This window comes from Nicotiana tomentosiformis, chromosome 1 (assembly GCF_000390325.3).
Source record: "Nicotiana tomentosiformis chromosome 1, ASM39032v3, whole genome shotgun sequence".
Classification (NCBI taxonomy): domain Eukaryota; kingdom Viridiplantae; phylum Streptophyta; class Magnoliopsida; order Solanales; family Solanaceae; genus Nicotiana; species Nicotiana tomentosiformis.
The window spans coordinates 101,056,529-101,078,680 of NC_090812.1; the positions used below are offsets into that span (position 1 = coordinate 101,056,529).

Below are 22,152 nucleotides of genomic sequence, written 5' to 3' on the forward strand. Positions count from 1 at the left end.
AGAACCACAAATGGGTTCTGAACTTCATCCAAATATCAACACGGTTTTAGTCCGTCAGTACTGTAGAGAACTTTCATGGACATTAATTTGGCTTTAGTTGTTTAAACTAATCCCAATGTCCAATAAGCTCTAAAATCTAGCACAAATAAAGTGTGTCCAGTGGTGTCTGGGCAGGAGTTGCAGTCTCCTGGAGAGTAGCAAGGAAAAGTTGACAGGGGGTGGGGTACATCAGTAGAATGGCAGCTGAGAGAGAAAGAAGGAAAAGAAGACAGTAAAGAAGGCTTATATAAGGATCTCTTTTCTTGGACCTCGATTAACAGATGCAATAGATCCTAATGCAGAGGATTAAAACATCAAGAGTAGGAAGAAAAAAAAAGGGTGGCGGTTGAAGGTGTAATGTGCCAAAGGGACAGAGGTTTAAGTAATTCAGTTGTGTTCAAGAAAGAATGCCAACTTTCTATACTGGAAACTCTTCAACTTTAAACTTCTCATTTACCCTTAATACATGCTCTTATGACCATAAAAATGTCATGGTATATTTAAAACCATATGTTCTGAAGGCACTTGGTATGTGCCAAAAGTCCTTTCTTTCTTAGACTCCGCGCCTGAAACAAAGGGAATACCTTCTTTTTGTTTAAATTCGATTGTCCATAACCTTTGATAAACAAATAAAGCAGAAAATGAGCACCTAATTGATAGTGAAAGTTGGAACAAATAACCAGCCAGAAAGAAGATCTGTACAAAGACAAATCTTCTTGAGCTTTGCTTATACAAAAGCATACCATATTTTCTTGCCTAATTACCACTTCAGATTTCTCTGCCATAAGAAAACATGCAAAGTTATATGTAGACCTGTTCTCAGTTTCTACTCATGATGATGCATTCCTTCTGCCAGAGTCATAGGCATAAAAAATAGGCCCTTATTCTCCAGCAGTTGAGTTGTCATTGAGGGATTCACTTCCAGCAACTTGCCCAATGTCTCTTCCAGAGGTTCAATCAGTTGTTCATCAAGAATGTAATGTCCACAACCCTGCATTACGTTCTCCAGAAATTAGTTTTTGTATGAAGAAAGAGTCCAAAAGTTTGATTAGTAATGTAATTGTTATATATTGGAATCATGAATGGTACCTCAACAAATAAAAATGGGATAGAAGAAGGTTCACCCCCCAATCTGCTCCAACTGAGATCCTGCACAGTCAGGATTGAGTTAATTACAGCATACTGTTAAGGAAATAAAAAACTACAACGATTCTTGATGACCTGAAAGATGATACAAAGTAAAGAAAAATAGAAGTAAAAAAGGTAGCTATTCAAACGTGATCGGTGATACAGCAAGATTGATAGCACCAACATCAACATGAAGATCAATCACCTTGGGGCACTGAAATAGGTCACCAGTTAAAACATTATCCAAATAATTGAACTACTGGTTTTAAGAATTATACTGACACAGTAAGCAACCATAGCTCCTGAAGAAATAACGTCTAAACTTACAAATATACTAAAACTACTCTAGAGAATGTACAACTATACAAGAAACCACACTTTATACAGGCTTATACATCTATGAGCGACAAGTATAGCATCAAACAGGAATCATTATTTTAAGTTTGCTTAAGAAAGGAAGCATGTTAGGAATTAGGAACCTTAATATGTTCAAAGCTAAATGAGAAGGATGATGATGGTGGAGTTTAAGGTCTATAGAATGCTCCGGAATGATCTTCCAAAGAGGATTTGGCTGGAAGATGAATATATATGCACAACAGTGTTCCAGTCGAAGGAAGTTATAGGCTAGCAGTATGTTTTCGGTTCCATACTAACTGGACAGGCACATTTTTTTTTTGCACAACAGTATTCCAGTTGAAGGGAAGTTACGGGCTAGCACTACGTCTTCGGTTCCATACTTACTGGACAGGCACAATTTTTGTTTTCTGGGAGTAGGTTAACAAATTGTCTGCTTTGCTCTAGCCTCCAAACGGCCTAGGTTGATTGTTGCTAGAGACAAGGCAATTCGTCCTTTTTTCAAATGGTTGAATAATTGAGCTAGACTTGCCATGCATCCGGTTTACCAGGTTAACTGGTTGTTGACTTGTTGCCTCCTTTCTAAGCTTGAGTTTGTAATGTCAAACAAAAAGAAGCTCTCTTAAACACATCATCAACAATAAAGTTCAGCAATATTGGTCTTAGTTCATTTTCTTTGGAAACAATTGAGAGATTCATGGTAATAGAAGGTTTCAAGCTCTTATAGCCAAAAGTTTCAAGTAATATAGCACTACATGGTATGGCTGTTTGGTGCTTAATTCACAATTTTGCCTGTGGCTCAATTAGTTAAAGTCCTAGTAGGTAGACAGACAGTATCAAAAGTCAAACAAACGACCAAAATTATTGTTGCACTAATATCTTCTAGTATAATTTGGTCTGAAAATGGGAAATACAGACGTATCAATAGAATAGTGTGGATCTTGAGAAGCAAAACAAGAACACTGGCCAAATGGGTCATATCCCCTGCTAACCTGAGTTTATTCATCTTTCTTTAGTTGAAGAAGATGAAGAAACAAAAGAAAAGCAAACAGAAAAAAGAAGAAGAATAAAAACAACAGAGAAGCAAAATTAACGATGAAGATGACGAACGAAGGGGAGGGGATAATCGGAAAAAGAAGCTTTTCCTTTTTTGGCTTAAAAGTCTTTTGCTTTTCTTTCTCAATTTTTTGTCACCTATTGATTAGTTTCTTTTCATGTCAGCCAAGAGTAAAAATCACACGCTCCTCTTCTAACAAAGACTGTGACTCAAGCACTTCAGTGAGTGTTGGAGTGTCTAATAGGTACAAGGGTTAGTTGAGGTGTCTAAATGGAATTTGGTGCCAATTTTAAGTGGCTGTCTTTCTATTTGGCCAAGAACTTTTCTGTTCTTAAAGCGATGAATCATCTGAATGCCTGAACATTTTCTAATTTTGCTTTTTAACAGCCATATTTTCCGGCCAAGATCCAGTTTTTCGACACCAAAACCAAATCATCTATATTATATTAAAAGCAAGAAGGCCCTTAGCGAAATGCCGTTCGTCTTTTTTACCCTTTAAAAATACAGTTCATACTGAACAAAATAGTCATTTAGTTATTTCTCAAATATTTAGAAATAGTTATTTAATTAATTCCCTAATATTTAGGATTAGTCATTTAATTATTTTCCTACTTTTTAGAACTTTGATTTTTCAATTCCTTTGAGTTTTAGGAGTCCTTATTTTCAACTCCATTTAAATTTACGAGTACTAAATTTCAAGTATTTTCAATTTATATTAGGAAAGTTTCGACCACTTTATACTGTTTTCAGATTTAGGATTTTTTTTTTTTTTGTAATTAAAATTTCAAGTATCAAACTGGGTTTTTTGTTGTTGTTGTAAATAAAATTTTTGTCACTTTCAGCTCTATTTAGTTTTAGGTGTAGGATGAAAAATGTAACTATATTAAAACAGTAAAGGGCTTCATATCAACAAAAGGGTATAAAACTCAAGCTATATAATTTTGGTTTTGGCATTCTACAAAAATTATGTATTAAAATATAAATACACATTCTAAAAACACTATAATTAGATATAAATTATCTCAATATTTACAATTATTATAACCATTAACTCAACATCAAGTTCTAGAGATACCTTCAAAATGACACACTATGTTTGGATCATTGTTACCCATCGTTTAAATATATTGTATTGTACTGTATTGTATTGTATTGTATCGTATCGTTTTATGGATATAATATTTGAATAGATTGTATCATTTGCTGTTGTTAAATAATATTTTTGTTGTTTGGTTTGACTGTATCGTACTGTACTGTAACTGATAAGTTCACTAAAATACCTAAATTATTTTAAATAAAATTTATCAAGAATTACAAATTAAAATAATTTATGACAACCTCTTTCTACTAATTTATCATTAATTACGTAGCTTGGAAACAAGAGCAAAAACCTGAAAAAAAAAGGTTAATTAATATTAGCAACAAAAAAAATTTAAAATAATACAAAAGTGTAACGACCCGACCGGTCGTTTTGAGAGTAATAGCCCCGATCCCCTATTTACTGCTTCTCCCATATCTATTCCTGCTATTGTGACTTGCCGGGAGGTTTCGTTTTGGTTTTTGGAGTGTTTTGGGACACTTAGTCCATAAATGGAGGTTTAAACCTTAGGATTTGGACCGTAGTCGGACCTGTGTGAAGACGACTCCGGAATGGAATTACGTCGGTTCCGTTAGCTCTGTTAGGTGATTTTGGGCTTAGGGGCGTGTCCGGATTGTGTTTTGGAGGTCTATAGCTCAAATAGGCTTGAAATGGCTAAAATAGGAATTTAAGTTTGGAAGTTTGACCGGGGAGTTGACTTTTTGATATCGGGGTCGGAATCCAATTCTGAAAATTTTCATAGCTCTGTTATGTCATTTATGACTTGTGTGCAAAATTTAAGGTCAATCGGACTTGATTTGATAGGTTTCGACATCGAATGTAGAAGTTGGAAATTCTTAAGTTTCATTAAGCTTGAATTGAGGTGTGAATTGTGATTTTAGCGTTGTTTGATGTGATTTGAGGTTTCAAATAAGTTCGTATGATGTTTTAGGACTTGTTGGTGTTTTTGGTTGAGGTCTCGAGGGCCATGATCGATGCCCAGTATCGATGGTCAGGATCGAGGGCCATGATCGAAGCCATGATCGAGGCTCGGGATCGAGGGCCATGATCTAAGGCCAGAATCCAGGGCCATAATCGACGCACATGATCGAAGGCTCGGGATCGAGGGTCATGATCGAAGGCCAGAATCGAGGGCCATGATCGGAGGCCAGGAACGAGGGCCAGGATCGAAGCCATGATCGATGCCCAGGATCGAAGGTCAGGATCGAGGACCATGATCGAAGCCATGATAGAGGGCCATGATTGAAGTCTTGATCGAGGGCCAGGATCGAGGCAGGACCGAGGGCTGCCTGGACAGAATTATAAAACAGGGGACTTCGTCCTCTGTGCCATTTTTGACGAATTGGAGCTTGGGGAGGCGATTTTTTTTTCTGTTAGGTTAGCGCTTGCAGGTTCAATCTCTCTTACTAGTATAGAGAAAAGAAGTCTACCTTTCTCTATACTAGAGCATACGGGGAATCAAATCTAAAAACCAATATATGAACAAGAGAGCAGACGGGGTAATGTGAGATTTTCAGAGAAAACATTGGGGTAAGTGTTCTTAACTCAATTATGGTTAGATTACCTGAATCCATCATTTGTTTTCACCATTTAATTAGTGTTTTGAGATTGAAATGTGGGGATATTTTAGAAAATTCATAGAAACGAATTTTTGAGATTTCGGTGTCAATTCGGAGTCGGATTTGAGTGAAACTGGTATGGTTGGACTCGTAATTGAATGGGTTATCGGATTTTGTGAGTTTCGCCGGATTCCGAGACATGGGCCCCACGGGCGATTTTTGAGTTAATTTCGGATTTTTATTGAAAAATGTATTATTTTCTTATGAAATTGATTCCTATAATTTTTGTTGACAGTATCGAATTATTTTGGCTAGATTCGAGCCATTCAGAGTCGGATATTCGTGGAAAAGGCATTCTTACCGATTGATTGAGCTTGGTTCGAGGTAAGTGGCTTGCCTAACTTTGTGCGTGGGAACTCCCCGTAGGATTTGTATTGTTTTTGATATATGAGCGTTGTGTACGTGAGGTGACGAGTACGTACACGGGTTAATTGTGTAAAAATCCGATTTTTCTACCAAGTAATAACCTGATTTCCTTCTTATTTGAGTTCCATCAGCATGTGTGGTATCCGGCTAGACTAGAATAGCATGCCTACTTGTCTTAACTGTTTACTTGAACTGCGTGCAGCATGTTTAGTGAATTTACCTGTCTTTCCTTAACTGGTACTTAGGTTGAACTGTAAAATTTCGTGTCGTAACTATTGAATTCTATTGTTTGGCTGCATATTTACTTTGGGACTACGGAACGGTATTCCGGGAGATCCCCCTGTACTGCATATTTACTTAGGGACTACGGAACGGTATTCTGGGAGATCCCCTTGTACTGCATATTTACTTTGGAACTACGGAACGGTATTCCGGGAGATCCAGTGTTTAAAAAAACGTATGTTTTCTCGCTTTAAGCGAGAAGCGAGGCGAAGCGTGAAGGGCAGCGCTTCAGCAAGGTGAAGCGACTCAGGTCAGTAAAAGCGACCGCTTCTCTGTAAAAAGCGAGAAGCGAGGAAAGCGAAGTGAAGCGAAGAAGCGTCCGCTTCTCTGTTTTAAAATACCCAACCCTATTTTATTAAAAATGAGTTTTTTGGATTAAACACTGGTCTGGACTTCTTCAACAACAGCGACTAGGGTTCTTCAACTTCCAACAGCAGCGACTTCTTCTTCTTCATCTACTTCTGATTTCTGAAAGAATCTCAAAGCATCAACTAGGGTTGTTCTTCTACTTCTTCAACTTCAAGTTCAAGTTCAAAACTTCAACAGGTATGTTCTGAACTTCTGATTTTCATTCTTCTTCTTCTTTTTCTTCTTCTTTTTCTTTTTCTTTCTAAACGTCCAAAAAGCGGCGAAATGCTGGCGAATTTTTTCCAGAAAATTACTGCCAAATTTTTTCAGTTTTTAACAAAGAATTCCTCTAATTTTTTATATCCTTTATTCTTAGTTCTTATTGCTTTTCTTATGTGTTATGTAGTTGTTCTTTTAATGGCACCAAAAGAAGATAGGAAAGACCCGGCTTGGGCTTACTCTGAAAGAGTTAGCGAGACCAACAAAATGGCCATTAGATGTCTTTTTTGTGATAAGATTTCAAATGGGGGAATCTATCGTCAAAAAGCGCATCTAATCGGTGGTGATCCAAATGTCGCATCTTGTCCTAAAGTTCCATCGCATGTGAAGAAAGAATTGAAAGCATTCCTTCAAAAAAAAAAAAGAGTTAAAGACTCAAATGATTCATGAACAAGAACTATATAATCTTGATGATGACGATGATGAAATAGAAGAAGGTGACGATGCTTCCTCGCTTCCACCAAAATCACAAAAGCGGGGAAGGATGCAAACAATGTCTTCTAGTTGAAGCATCTCATTGATCTAGTCTTCATTAAGTACAATAGAACATTGAGGCGTCGTTACAATGCTCGCAATGTAATTGATCCAATTAGTTTGGACAACATCGATGATGCTAATGAATGAATGGCTAACTGGAGTCCCGGAAGATCATGCAGATGAAGAAGTATTTGAGGATACTTCTGATTTCACTTGGGGTGATGTTGCGGAAGCGCGTGGAATTGGGGAGAGGATTTATGGTTTGAGGGGGAGTACCTCAACTTCAAGTAACTTCAAGTTCACAGAGGAAGGGAAAAGAGGCAGCTACTTTGTCCCTAGTTGATGAAGAAGAAGAAGTTGAAGAAGATGACGAGCAATATAATAATGATAGTGGATTACAAGAATTTGACAATCTTGTAGAAGAATAGGATGCTCATTTTGTGCTTGAATTTGATGCTACTCTTTAGTTTTTTAATTGAAGTATTGAACATTTGCTTACAATTACATGTATTGTCTATGCAGTATTTTTTTTTATTTTTTTTTTTTAAGCTTCACTTCAAAAAAGCGAGCGCTTCGCTTCTCGCTTCTCGCTTCTAGCTTTAAGCGAAAATGGGGTTGTCGCTTTTCCTCGCTTCACGCTCTTCACAACACTGATTAGATACTTGAGGCACAATTACTTTGGGACTACGGAACGGTATTCCGGGAGATCCCCTGTACTGCATATTTACTTTGGGACTACGGAACGGTATTCCGGGAGATCCCTTTGTTCTGCACATTTACGTTGGGACTACGAGACGGTATCTCGGGAAATCCCCTATTGTTATCTCTGTGTACTGAGCTGTTGTCTTCTATGATTTCATTCTTGTTAAATTTCAGTCTTTATTTTACTGCGGTATTTCATTCTATCTTGTGTTATTATATATATATATACCAGTAGGGTCCTGACCTGACCTCGTCACTACTCGACCGAGGTTAGGCTTGGCACTTACTAGGTACCGATTGTGGTGTACTCATGCTACTCTTCAGATACTCCTTATCAGCCGCACTATCAGTGAGCCAGGACAGCTTTGGAGACTTCAAGGTATATCTATCGCGTCCGCAGACCTCGGAGTCCCCTTCTACTCTTTTCCATGTCCATTATCTTCTGTATTTTCTTTTGATAGACTCTGATGTATAGAAACACTAGATTTTCTTCCTGTAGTTTGTGATTCACGAATGTTCCGGGCTTTGGGAATGCTGTGTAGTACATGGAGGAGTTGGTTATTGTACATGCCAGGTGGCATGGTACTCAGTTATAGTGTTATTGCTACAGTTAGTTGTTAAATTTATGTTTTCATTTCATTTATTCCGCAAAATGTTAGGCTTACCTAGTCATAGAGACTAGGTGTCACCACGACGTCATACAGAGGGGAAATTGGGTCGTAACAAAAAGAGATAAAGAATCGAACAGAGAATTGGATAAAAAGAACGGGGCAAACTAACTCTAGAAAAGATGGAAGAAGACAAAGTAGGTCAATAAGTTGGAGATTTGGAATTAAAATTAAAAAAAAAAATGATAAAATAAAATTATAGAGTAATAAGTAAGGCATAATTGGAAAATAAAATAGGAAACGATCTCACCACACCAAGTAGGTTGTTTCATAAAATGGGGCTTTTGGTTGTCCCGGAACAATGGATTTAACAATACGATACAATCAATTTTAAATAAACAATCAAAACAAACATTATTTTGGGATAACAATACAATACGATACAATGGGTAACAACCATCCAAACAAGTTGTTAACAATTGCACGTCAATTATACGTATCATATTTATATAATTTTTAAAAGTTTATACTTATTGATACGGGTTACACGCGCAAAGCGCGTACCCTAAGACTAGTAACTATAATAATGCCTAAACAAATGAAGGAAAACAGCGATAAAAATCGATGCCGATGACTCCTCCGATTCCTCCTGTAACAAAACCTATCGCCTTTCTAGGAGTCTCAACTTGCTTTCCCAAGAAACTTTTTGTCCCAAAATCAAAAACCATACTCCTTGAAGACGAGGAAATTGAAGAAAATAACACTTGATTTGAAATGGGTTGTGGTCGAATTCTTATTAAACTTGGGTCAATTAACAATTTTCATCTGGTGCACTTAATAAGCATTTGGCATTACGCTAGACTTAGCCAGAAATAGTCCAACATTTTTGCTCTGAGTTCTTGCCATTTGAGTTTGGACTACAACCATGTGAAGGTGCTGGCAGAGAAGAGTGGGCGGTGACTGTAACAAATTCAAAGGAGAAGGGGTTGTGGATGGTGGCGAAGGAGGATGCCCATATGGAGCAGGTGTTGATGAAAATTTTTTGGTGAGGGTGGAGTGAGGTCGAAGCAAGGGAGGCTAGTGGTGGCGGAGAGACTGAGGCCGTTAGCAATTTCAAGATTTTTTTTTGATTGTGTGTAATTTTTAAGTTGTACAGTTTTGTAGTTTTTGTGGAGAAAAAAACTATCAAAAGGATTTAAAAAGAAAATTGATGAGAATCTTGAAAGTGTGAAGATGACTGATTCACATGACAAAGGAGGTGAAGAAGAAGGATTAAAAAAAAAAAAAAAATTACGTTTCAATTATTCACTCATGCGCTGGACTTGAAGTGAAACTCACTCTTTGTGGCATGTTTGCATAAAGGGCTCAATAGGTACACTTCAGTGACTGTTGGAGTGTCCACAATGTACGCCGGTAAACTTATCTCAGTGAAGGACATCAAATAAGAACATATATGTACCTTTATCTGGAACTGCAGATTTTTGATGTGGTCGATAACTTCATCCATTAGAGATGCTCTTCCACCCTGCAAAAACACAAAATTTATCAATTTTTAAATTCATTGTAGCAATCATGTCATTCCTTTTTTGGTCTCTTGGTTTATAAGAAAGGAGCAAATTGGCATGAAATCAGAACATAAAAGTACTGCGTCACCCATTCCTTAGGGTGCAGAAGACTCTATAACGCACAGATGATTCCAGTTACTAATTTTTTGTATTCTCCTACTTTCTGCATTCCAGCTTCAAGTGCACAGCTTTTAAAAGATCTGAATATCCTGCATTTTGAATAGCTATGCAATATACAATATACAATAAAGATCAAGTGCCAATAAGGATGTGTTACCTTTTTAGAGCATGGAAATAATTCTCCCAATGCGTCTATTCTTTCAGCAATTCTCATCTTGCGACGCTGAATACAAAACCAGCTATGATTAGGTATCAGCTAAATGATATTACAATGTGATTACCGTGAAGCTTAAGCTTCACCAAAATTATGACAATCTCGTGAACGCAGCGGTGGAGCAGAAAATTTTCTTGGGGCGCAGAGTCTGGAATTATCAGCTGTACAAACTTAGGTAGTCATATTACATTCTGATCATATATTCTGTATGCTAAGAATATATTTAACATACTGTTGAAAAAAACATATTTAGACATTTACAATGTAGGGGAATTACTTTGACCTCTCCTTTAGTACTGCTAAATATGCGAACTTTCCTTCTAGTTTGAGAAATGCCAAAGACTTCTTCTCGACTTTGGTGTTTCATTACCAAGACCGCCCTTTCCATTAACGTCCATTAGTAAGACCGTTTAACAGCTATATCAGCACAAACATCAGGTATGTAATACTTTTACCTTGGCAAAGATTTACTTCACACCATTCTCGCAACCACCAAGCTCCGCCTTCACAAACCCTCCCCTGCCTAGCTGGGCCAGCCTTCTCCACCCCCTCCCTTCCCCTATCCATACCCATCACCTAACCCCCTCATCACACTGCTCCCCTCCCTTGTTGTCCCCTACACAATACACATATTGTGTTACACATAATTACTCTACTGTGTTACACGTGTAACATAGCAGGATGATAGCTTCAAAATTGCCACTGCTGGCTTATGCTGTTTGTCAGTAGACGTCAAATTAACTCACCCAAAATCTTAAAAAAATAAAGAATCAATGAGAGAGTATCTAAATTTCCAAGTAAAGACCCTGTAGTACAAAGTGGGATACAATTTTTGACAAATAAATATTCCATAAACAAATGCTGAAGCTCAATATTGTATTACCCCTGCCATACAAAGTACTAACTGTCAATTACAGCTCATGATGACTAATTTGTCTGATTTACTAATGGAAAGATCCTTAGAAAATTTGCACCAACTATTACAAACCCTAGAGGACACATCTTGATATACAATTCTTGATGACCTGATAATCATGAAAATTTACAAATAACAAAGATTTACATTTAATAACAAAGAATCAGTAATGTTTGTACTAGTCTTTAAAGGTGGTTGGATAGGCACAGTTAGTATATAAAAGCTGCAAGAAAATAATCAATCCCCGATCAGACAATGCATACAACAAGAGAGGATTGAAGGATTTAGGCTTACTCGATCAGACAATGCAGCCCTTGCTTTTCTAGAACTTTTGGAAAGATACGATGATCCAGCAGCTAATGCTTCAGAGCAAGGTCCAGAAGCAAGCCTGGCATCTCCTGCTGGCTCCCATGTCTGCCGTCCAAAGATCCAAGGTTTTATGTCATGAAATAGTCACAGTTCTTCTTCTTTTTTCCATCTTTGAAGTACACATTGAAAATAATCTCAACATTACCAAGGCACCAACTTGACTTTCTGAGCCAATTAAAAAGTCGAGTGGAACCCCTTCAAAGTAAGGACTCGGATATCTTATCTGCTGAAAACAGGAGTTAAAATTCCAACTCTCTCATTAGAGATGAATTTAAACAGTTACCACAGTGATGCAAGGAATCTTGACTTGATAACAGAACATAGCTCCCCAAACTCATATCTGGTAAACAGTTGACTGTCAGTTTTATTGGCTATGCATCCAGATAAATGGACATACCTCCTGAGAAATTATGTCAGCAGAGCTGTCGACTAGTCTGAAACCAGAAGCTTCTGCGGAAGCATCCACTTGAACCTCGGAGACCACATTCTCTGCAAGATATTCAACGTAATTTTGTGGTGTTTGCTGGTCATGGATCCACTGAGGTGAAGGCACAGAAACATAATGCATCCCATCAATTCCAACCCCTGCCATGCACTGCTTGTTAAGTTCATGCCCCGCTAGATAATAAGAATCATTTGTACCTCCAAGAAATGCCCATTGTGTTTCTAGGGCATTTGGCTGACTCTGCTCTCCCATGATACCAAAGATCAGACTGCTAAACGCAAAGCAAAACAGAGATTGTTAAATTGGAAAAGCATAATCTTCCCGATAAACATTAAGTCAAAGTTGCATATTAAAGAGGGCAGTAAGATCTCACAATGATATGAGAAAGGTACATAGTACTTCACCTAGTGGCGGATCCAGGATTTGAACTTTATGGATTCGAGTTCGAAATTCTATAGCAATCCACTTGATTTACTGGGTTCGAAATCAATTATTTGTACTTAGTTTAGTGAATTTTTAACTCATATACAGGGTCCGAGCAAAAGCTACTGGGTTCGGATGAATCTATATCTTACTCTCTACATCATCCCTCAACTTCAACTAGAATAGACATTCATTTTCAAATGAAGAGCCACATTTAAGCAAAGCTCCAATTCAATCAACAAAAGACAGGACTTTAAAGACATGAGCTTAAACTTTTGCATTTCCTTTTCTTCCATAGAGTTTAAGAAATGGGCAACAGAACAAATGCTCAACATTGAAATCCTAAAATCATAATTTAATACTAACAAACTGGCATGATCATTGCAAATACAACACAATAGCTTTTGGATGGTTAAATTTAGCTATCCAAATTGTTAATCCCTTTATTTTCCTACTAACTGAGAAATCTTCGAGGGTTAGTAACTCACGGTATGAGAATCAATGGATTATGGGACCCACTTCTTACCCATCTCCACTTAAATATCATACTTTCATCGCGAAAGGGCTCGATCGCATGATGTGCATCTAATCCACACATCACTCATTGCGCTCTTACCACTAGACGAAAGCCCCAGGCTGTGGGCTAATCCTTCTCCTTTTTTAATTTATTTTGCTCCCTCCCCGGGGGCCAATAGTTGTTTTTGCAACTTCCCACGCTTGTCAACTCGTCTCAACCTCTTGGTGGGAAGAGGAGTGTTATTCCACTTAAGATACAGAGTAATTAAATATACCTCTTATAAACAAAACAAATTACATTTCCAATTTTCATTTTTCAGCTCGAAATGCGCCTTTCAACAGTGTACAACCTCTTAGTAAACACAAAATTCAAACAAAGAAAAAAATTAGAGCATAAAAATGGTGTCGAATCTGCAAATACAAAATAGAGGGCCTAGATGTAGACAACTAATTTATTTTAGACTAGTTTCAGTGTTAAGTCCACTTATGTATGAGCATTGACAAGAAAAACACCAAACGAATCAATATGCATAAAACCAGATAAGCGTGATCGATGACATGAAAAAAAAAAAAAAATTATAAAATTAAAATGAGTTTCACGTAAAAGAAAATCACCAACTAAATCGAAGAGTTTGAAGAAAAGTTGTACCTGAATTTTCGTATAGAGATGCTGAATGGTGAAAAGATAATGGAGTATGTATGAAATAGAAGTCAGAAGAGGCAAACAGAAGATTCTACATTAGGGTTCTTTGGGCTGTTAGCTAACATGCGCTCTATTTTAACTGGTACATACACATCCATGTAGCTACCAGAGTGTCAGTCTGCCCACTATCGCCTGGCAAAAGTAGTAAATTAACTGTTTTTCTTGAAAAAATAAAATGAAAGAAAGAAAGCTAGAAAGTGAGAGAAGGGAAAAATTTGCAAGACTGATAGTTTTGTATCATTCTTTTTTATAAATTTTAAAAAAGAACTATGCATTTTTATATCAAAAACTCTTTAACGTTTCTTTTTTGAAGGCAAAACTCTTTAACCTTTAAATTTACATTTTATCGTTCATGATATACTTTTTATAGTCATAAAAATATCAAATCATTTTAAAATCATAAGTTTTAAGGATTCTTTGGTATATGTCAAAAGTATTATTTTTTTTTGTTAATTAAATACCGTCATACAAAATAAAACTAATAAAATAGTAATTGAGGAGAACTATCGGAGTTTTAGAAAAATTTCATGACTATGTCATTTTGTTATAAAAGGGTACAAGTCACTCAAAACGTGAACGAGTGTTTATTTTATAACTCCAATTGGAGTTTACATGTGAATAAAACTAAATTAAATAGCAGCATGCGTCTTTATTTAGAAAATGATAAAAATAATAATAATAATAATAATAATAATAATAATAATAATAATAATAATAATAATAATAAAAAAGGTAAATTAGTAAAGTATAATAGCTTGTGATACATCGTCTATCTCACTTTTGAGTACTGCCATTACCATTTTGCAGTTTTTTTATATAAAAAAAAATATATAGTTTGAGAATAAAGTTTAGAGACAAACATCTATATTGAGCCTCCCAGTTCGAGGATCACGAGAGCATAGCCCAAATGCATAATAGTAACGTCCTCAATGTATGAACACTACAAGACAAGTATGTCGTATTTTGCGTCTAAGTATACGGACAGTCTTATAAATATCAGAACTATACGTACAGTCTCATCAATATCAGTAGATAATCCATAATAGGTAAGAAAAAAAGTATATGAGTATTTCTTCTTGTGAAAATAAATACTATCATGCACAATCACACAAGAATCTTCCGTTCAAAAAATAGTAAAAAAATAAAAATATTACTACAATATTATTTGTGAAGAGATAGATAAATTGGCTTGAGTTATGCAAGACACTATTTTAAGAAATAATTTAGCAATGTAAAATATTTTCCACGAACTAAATATGTTGGTCTCTATTTTAGAGGAATACAAAAATAACAAAATAATCCAGCTAGTTAGTAAGGGAGATTAAGAAAAAAGTAGAATAAATATTTGTCGAAGAAGAACAATGATTATGTTATATTTTAAATGGTTAGCTAATAAAACTAATTATAGCCAAGAAATAGTAACTAATAATTGCTAAGTAGAAAGTTTTGGATGTAATTGGTTGATAAGAATAGCTAAATATTTAAGTATTTATAGATGTACAGATTGGTTAGAAAAATGACAAGCATTCATCTACTTGTAAGAAATTTTTAATGCAAACAGACACAGTTGACCATAAAAATGAGAGAAACAAGCTACATAGCCAATTCTTGCATGAATGCCATATAATCATTAGCCAATTTTTTTTAATACAAAATTGCCAACATCCAAAGTGAGAGGATCGTATTGCATTTCCAAATGAACACCAGAGCAATTCACTAAAACAAAAGGAGAGGCATACTTATCTGGAACATGGTAAAAATAATAGGATAACCCCAAAGCCGACCAATTCAAGTACGAAGCAATAAAAAGGTGAACAAGGCAGGAACATGAGTTACATGTAAACTTGTCAAACGGGCTGGGTGGACCGGTTCCGTACCGGCCCTGATCGATTTTCCGATCGGACCAGACCGCAGCCCGGTGGTAAAGGGTCGTACGGGCAGGGTTGGGCTGACCGGCTGAACAATGATCCGGCCTATGCCAGTGTAGATTTGGATATCGGCTAACCGGACTGGTCCAAACTATGGGTGTTTAATGGGCGGGTTGGGACGGGCTGGACAAAAAAAAAAAAAATTAGTCCGTCCGTTTAATGTTGCGGGCTGTTAGCGGGCTGTACTTTTTCGGGATTTTTTTTATTCGTCCGGGTTCGGACTTAGCGGGTTGTTAGCGGGCCGTGGATTTTATTTTATTTTTAAGTAAATTTTATTTTTCTTATTCAATGTTATTGATACTTAAGTGTTTGTAAACTTTTAAGGCTTAGAATTAAACTTTGAAGTTTAAAGTTTTAAATTTGAAATTTGAATTTTATAATGTTAAAATTAAAATTTGAAAGTAAGTTGCTACAAAAAATTATTTAATAAGACTTATATGTAAGAATCAAGCTCCAAAGACTTTCATTTGATATTTTTATTGATTAATATATAATAATTCAAATTAAGTTGCAAGTTCTTTTTTTATTTTGTTATTTTTTAACTTGCAAATTTAAAGTTTACAACAATTATAAAAAAAATAAACAGTACATCACATGCTTTGCATCATTTTTGTAAGTTCATCTATGTCAACATGAGGTTCTTGATTTCCGGCATTGGTTGAATCAGAACCATAAACTATTATATCTCCAGTTTCTTGGTCCTCCGCTTCATCTACCTCGTCACGCCATTGATTTCGTCGTTCTGATCTTATCCAATCTCTGAAACACACTAGAATTTCCAAAGCGTTGCTACCCAATGAATGACGGGTATCTCCTAGTTGCTGCCTTGCTTGGCTAAATGCGCTCTCTGATGCGACTGTTGAAATCGGCACATTTAGCACGTCTCGAGCCATGGCCTAAAGAACATGAAATTTATTTGAGTTGCTCCTCCACCAACCCAATGGTAGAAATTCCTTTGTGTTGGGCTCTGCTGACTTTTGCAAGTAGAACTGAAGTTCATTGATATTCCTGCTACTGGTTTGTTGATGCTCCCCTATTGTAGACCAAATCAAATAATCTTCAACACCATCATTATCATCCAAAGCACTGGTCCCAGATGTTGAAACTGAACTTGAAGGAATATTTGCATCTACAGCAGAAGAAGCATCAACAATGTTAGCATAATAATTATATAATATTTCTAAATATTTGTGTAGATAAGAAATACAAGTGTCAATATCACGAGTTTCAGTTGGTCCATTAAAAAAATAAAAAAATAAAAAAATTAAAAAAAAAACGTTAATAAACAGGCTGAATCGGGCTGTAGCCCGTTAACAACCCGTTAACGGGTTAACGGGCTGAACCGGGACGTAGCCCGTTATCAACCCGTTAACGGGTTAACGGGCTTAGCGGATTCCGGTGCACCGGTATCAAAAAATTATTCGTTTGAAACCCGTTCCCTGCCCAACCCGCCCCCACGCTATAGTACCAGGCTGAACCGGCTAGACCGGGCTGTAAACGGGTCAGTCCGGCCCGATTAACAGGTATAGTCCAAACATGTAATGTCATGTTAAGCTTGAACCGGTGAACCAGACCGGCCCAGAACGATTCAACGGCTAATTTTTATTTTTTTTTAAAAACATTTGACCGTTGGCAAACGGTCAGCTCTCATTTTGACCGTTGCCCAACGGCATTAATTGCAAAAATATCCATTTTGGGTTTTTTTTGTTTAAAATAGCACTTTTATTATTTACTAATTTAAGCTTTTGAAAAACTATAAATAGACCCCTCCCCCCTCTTCTTCTTTTTTTCACCTATCTCTCAATTCTCAAACCCAAATTCTCAATTGTCATTCTCTCATTCTTCAACTAAATTGCTATCAACTATTTGACTCACTTTTTTTTGGAATTTTATTTATGGTATTATTTGAAGTTTGAACAATTGAAGTTTATTCGTGGTAACGTCGAAGTTGCGAAATTCAATTTCAAGACTTCAAAAATCATGAAGTGTTCAATTTATTGCGAAATTCGGTGCAATTCTTCTAGCTCTTTCTCCTATTTAATATTTTATTTGCATATTTAATTTTTATTAGTATTTAAATTTTCACAATATATATATTGCTGCAAAACGAACTTGTAATAAGGGGGAGGGGGAGGGGTAATCGGGAAAATAGAAAAAGATGTGCTACTTAAATTTTTGGTAGTAATTTATATGACTTTACACATGTTTCTGAAATATCACATGATAATAATATAGTTATATAGATTTTAAACAATTACAGGAAGATTATTGTATAGAAGATAATGAATTAAAAATTAAAAATGAGACACCACTTACACCTAACTGTATTGGAGTTGGTAGTATGGGTGGTAGTCGTGGCACTAATAGTAGACCACATGTGGCCCCGACTACTGGTCATCGGAGAAGGAGAACTAAAGTTTGGAAATATTTTGAGAAAATAGAGAATTCTGATAGAGTTAGATGCAAAATTTGTAAAAATAATTTTAAATATAAGACTGGTGGAAGTTTGGGGGGGTTGGGGGAGGGGCACTTGGTAGACATATGAGAATTACTCATACTATAGAATGGGGCTCTGATTTAGATAAAAATCAAGGAGCTCTAAACCCTAGTACTAAAAGACTTTTGAAATATGATAAAATGAAGGATCGCGAGGAGTTAGCAAAAATAGAGAGCTTTCTGAAGCTGATTACCCTACTGTTATTATAGTTTTAGTACAAATAGTTGAAATTTCTCTTCTACTAGTTGGAATTTCTCTCCTACCCTCTGATTTCAAAAAGAAAGAAAAATATAAGGATGCTGTTGAAAAAAAAAATCAAAAAATATTTCTTTCCAATTTCTCCTATTTACTTAAGTGGTGTTGTTTTAAATACTTCCATTAAAATGTCTAATTGTCACCAATTAATCAATATTTTATATACTTATATGGAGATTGGACCAATTGAAACCCCATATATATATATATATATGAACAAGCTAAATGATTATTTACAACAATTATATAATTATCATGCGAATATAATTGATGATGCCGCTAATAATGTAGGAAATGTTAATCCCACTTTTCATTGTACTACTTCTACTTCAACGTCTCCTATTATGGATGAAGATAAAGGTATTGGTAGTTTTAATATTTGGTCTACATTTCCTTCCACTCAAACCAATAGCAGAAACATTGATGAACTTCAATTCTACTTACAAAAACAAATGGAGTCTCGCACAAAGGATTTTTCACCGTTGGCATGGGTGGCATGAAAATGAAAAGCAATTTCTTGTTCTTTCTGCAATGGCTCGGGACGTGCTAAATGTGCCAATTTCAACTGTTGTATCAGAAAGCGCATTTAGTCAAGCAAGACAACATCTAGGAGACACTCGTCACTCATTGAGAAATAATGCTTTGAAAGTTTTAGTATGTTTCAGATGTTGGATTATATCGGAGCGAAGAAATCAAGGACGTGAAGATGTTGATGAACCAGAAGACAAGGAACATGAAAATATATTAACAAATGGTAACCCATCTGAATTCAACACTCCAAAAGATGACCAAGAAGTTCATATTGATTATAGGGCAATGTAAAATCTTTGAAGTTTGAAGATTATATTTAATAATTCAAATTTGAAATTACTCTTTTTTTTTAATTTAGTTGTTATAAAATGTAAACTTTAATTTGCAAGTTTAACTTAAAAAAAGAACTTGCAAATTATAAGTTATATTTTTTTTTCATGTCCATTGTATTATCTTAAATTCGTAATGAAATATTCAAATATAAGGCTATTAAAGTCTTTGAAATTTTTATTCAAAATTTCAATTATAAGGCTTTTAAAGCATAAATTTATTCAAACATTCCTTTTATAAGTTATTTTTTTGTGTTTTATATTTTACTTTATCTTAATATAAATTACGATTGTTATACAAAATAAAAAAAAATAAAAAATAAAAACTAAGGCCTTCCCGACCCATTAGGCCCAGAACCGTTCCGATTCCATTAAGCACCGACTAAGTCCGGAACAGGTAAACCCGGTAAATTGTAACCAGTATCAAGACCGGCCGGTTCCCTTTTCCTCTAGCCCGACCCGACCCCTTAACACCCATAGTTATATGTGATTTTAATAGTGGCAATAATAAAATTGCAGAATGAGTAGTTCCACACAACTATATTTTTTAACAAAAAACTATTGTATAAAAGTCTCCTAACTCACTATATTTGAGATTTTCTTGTTTATGTTTTTGTATGCCACTATTTGCACTAACATTCATTGATATTATTGTTGAGTGCAAAATATAGATTTTGGCTTGATAACGTCCAATATTATTGTTGAGTGTCAAGTATATATTTTTTTACTTAATTTTGGATATTTGTTACAAAGCAGGTTAATAATGTCTCAAAAGTATTTATACATAATTAAGAAAAACACTATAATGGGTTATGGGTGGTGTTAGGGGCTTGACTCTTTGACATCGGACGTGACACGATTGTGGCAAGGATTCGGCGTGATGGAATTGCCATTATCCTATGTGTGGGCAAAACGATCATGCGAACAATGGACAAGGCATTGTCATATGGGCAGTTGTGGGCAAGTATTAGCCAAGGTCTTGGGGCAGTCAAGGCATGCTTGGCAAAGGCTTGACAAGGCACTAGTGGGCAAGTCAGGGCGGCATGGAATGACATTATATGCCAAAGTCAGTGGCACGAGCACTTTGGGTTGTGGCAATGCCAAATGCGAGTTAAGCTAAGGCAAACCAGTGCGGGATGATGGCAAAGAATTTAAATAGCTAAGGCAAGGCTATGTGAAGCAAAATGCAAGCAATGGTGTGGGTAAAACAAGGGTTGCAGGCAAGGAATTGGTGCGGAGCAATGTCAAATGGACAAGTCTAGGCGCAATGCTAGAAACTAAGTCAAGAGCACATGCAGTGCACAGGCCAAAGTAGTTGGCGATTATCTTTTGTAATTGCTTGTACCCATATTTGCTTTATGCTTGTATCCACTATCATTTCGTGTAGATTATGGCCTATGTAGTTGAGGATGTCAACTACTAGTTAGGAACAAATTTAGCATTAGTCCGCCAAGTGAAAAAAGCTGTAGACAACAAGTGTCAATGTGTTGTCAAGTGCCAAAGGCTGCCTACGTGCTATAAATAGGTTCCCTTGGACTTAGTTAGATTTTGATGTGCAGAATTTCGTGCGAAATTTAGAAAGGGAAACAAGAGTAAAACGTGAAGGTTTATAAGTGATTCAAAAGGGACTAAGGTTGGGCATTGAGCAGGTCTTAGCGTGCAAGATCGACTTGTGATCTTGGCTAGACGAAGTGGGCTGTGAACAACTTATGTTCATAACAAAGTGAGGGTTCCTTTGTATGTTTTGTTGATAAATGCAAAGGTTGAGATTTTCTCGTATTTGATTGTGTTCTCTTTATTTCGCTGCCTAAAAATAATCTAAGTCCAAACTTGCTGAAAATTTGGCTAAGTGTTGGGAAGGCTGAGTCAAGTACATAACTTGACTGCTGCACGGGTATGACTTTGGGTTGACAGAAAACATCCATGTGACAACTGGTATTAGAGCGGAGCATGTTCGTGATGGTGGTAAGATGGCCAGTGGCAGATTTTGTGGGTTTGTTTGAGAACATGACTGGTGACACAAATGCTGAACTTAGCCAAAAAAATAGAGCAGTTGTAAGCATTTGTTAGGCAGGCCCTTTAAATATGCGCAAATTCATCAGTTCTTGTGAGAATGGCACGATTGGAGGCAAATTATGTTGCGATACATGAAACAACCATGGAAGAAATGCAATTTGTACGCAAAGAAAAGGAAGAACTGTGTGGGGAAGTGCTTCTACTTCGAAGGGAATTACAAAACATTGTCCCTAGAAGTGATATATCACACAAGGGTGAAGATTTTAGACCCAAAGGCTTATGGTGGTACAAGAAGTGCCAAAGAGTTGGAAAATTTCTTGTGGGATATGGAGCAGTATTTTCAGGTTGCTCGTGTGTCGGATGAAGAGAAGGTGACCATCACAACTATGTACTTGACTGATAATACAAAAGTATGGTGGCGGACACAGGTTGTTGAAGTGGAAAATGTTGTATTGTCGATGATTGAAACTTGGGAGATGGTGAAGAAGGAATTAAAATCTCAATTCCTTCCAAGCAACTCGTCATGGGTTGCAAGAGATGGACTTCGCCGCTTGAAAAAAGTAGCACGGTGAGGGAGTATGTCAATGAATTCTCATCTTTGATGCTCAATGTAAGTAATATGTCAGAGGAAGACAAGATGCATTACTGCATGAGCGGGTTAAAGGGTTGGGTGCAATTAGAGTTGAGAAGGCAGAATGTTCAAAGCCTCTCTATTGCTATTGCGACGACAAATGCGTAGGATAATGTTAATTTAGGTGATGACCCTGCTTAATCTTTACATTCAAAGTCAGGCAGAATGAAGGACAAAGCAAATCAATGGAGGAAAAGTGGGAAAGGCCAAGTTGCTGAAGATAAATAGCATGCCAAGAATGGAAAACAGGCGGAGACTTCTAATGGCAAGAAAATGAGCGGCAAATTCAAATGTTGCTTACTTATGGTGGATCATACTTGAAGAAGGACTACACGG

At 36.3% G+C, this 22,152-nt stretch overlaps 1 protein-coding gene across 4 annotated transcripts; it reads right to left on the bottom strand.

The window, feature by feature from the left end:
* Positions 1-669: 669 nt before the first annotated feature.
* LOC104090907 (transcription factor LRL2) lies at positions 670-13,828 on the bottom strand. Of its 4 annotated transcripts, none has more exons than XM_018769018.2 (8): positions 13,576-13,828; positions 11,940-12,255; positions 11,688-11,765; positions 11,468-11,587; positions 10,201-10,266; positions 9,818-9,883; positions 1,129-1,188; positions 670-1,030 (listed from the first exon to the last, which is right to left on the bottom strand). In XM_018769018.2, exons 2-8 carry the CDS (start codon positions 12,237-12,239, stop codon positions 866-868), a joined length of 855 nt encoding a protein of 284 aa, XP_018624534.1. In that variant the 5' UTR covers positions 12,240-12,255; positions 13,576-13,828; the 3' UTR covers positions 670-865. The 4 variants fall into 4 exon arrangements, with proteins under 4 accessions (XP_018624534.1, XP_009594403.1, XP_009594402.1 ...); XM_009596108.4 differs by having other exon boundaries at positions 11,688-11,768; positions 11,940-12,258; positions 13,576-13,822; XM_009596107.3 differs by having other exon boundaries at positions 11,688-11,768; positions 13,576-13,820.
* Between the last annotated feature and the right edge of the window lie 8,324 nt (positions 13,829-22,152).

What these genes read in the sequence shown, in the direction of transcription:
- LOC104090907 (XM_009596108.4), bottom strand. Translation starts at nt 12,239, where the DNA reads ATGGGAGAGCAGAGTCAGCCAAATGCCCTAGAAACACAATGGGCATTT. An exon ending in CTGACATAATTTCTCAGGAG is followed by an intron (nt 11,769 to 11,939) that starts GTATGTCCATTT and finishes TCCTGTTTTCAG; the next exon opens with CAGATAAGATATCCGAGTCC. An exon ending in AAAGTCAAGTTGGTGCCTTG is followed by an intron (nt 11,588 to 11,687) that starts GTAATGTTGAGA and finishes TTTGGACGGCAG; the next exon opens with ACATGGGAGCCAGCAGGAGA.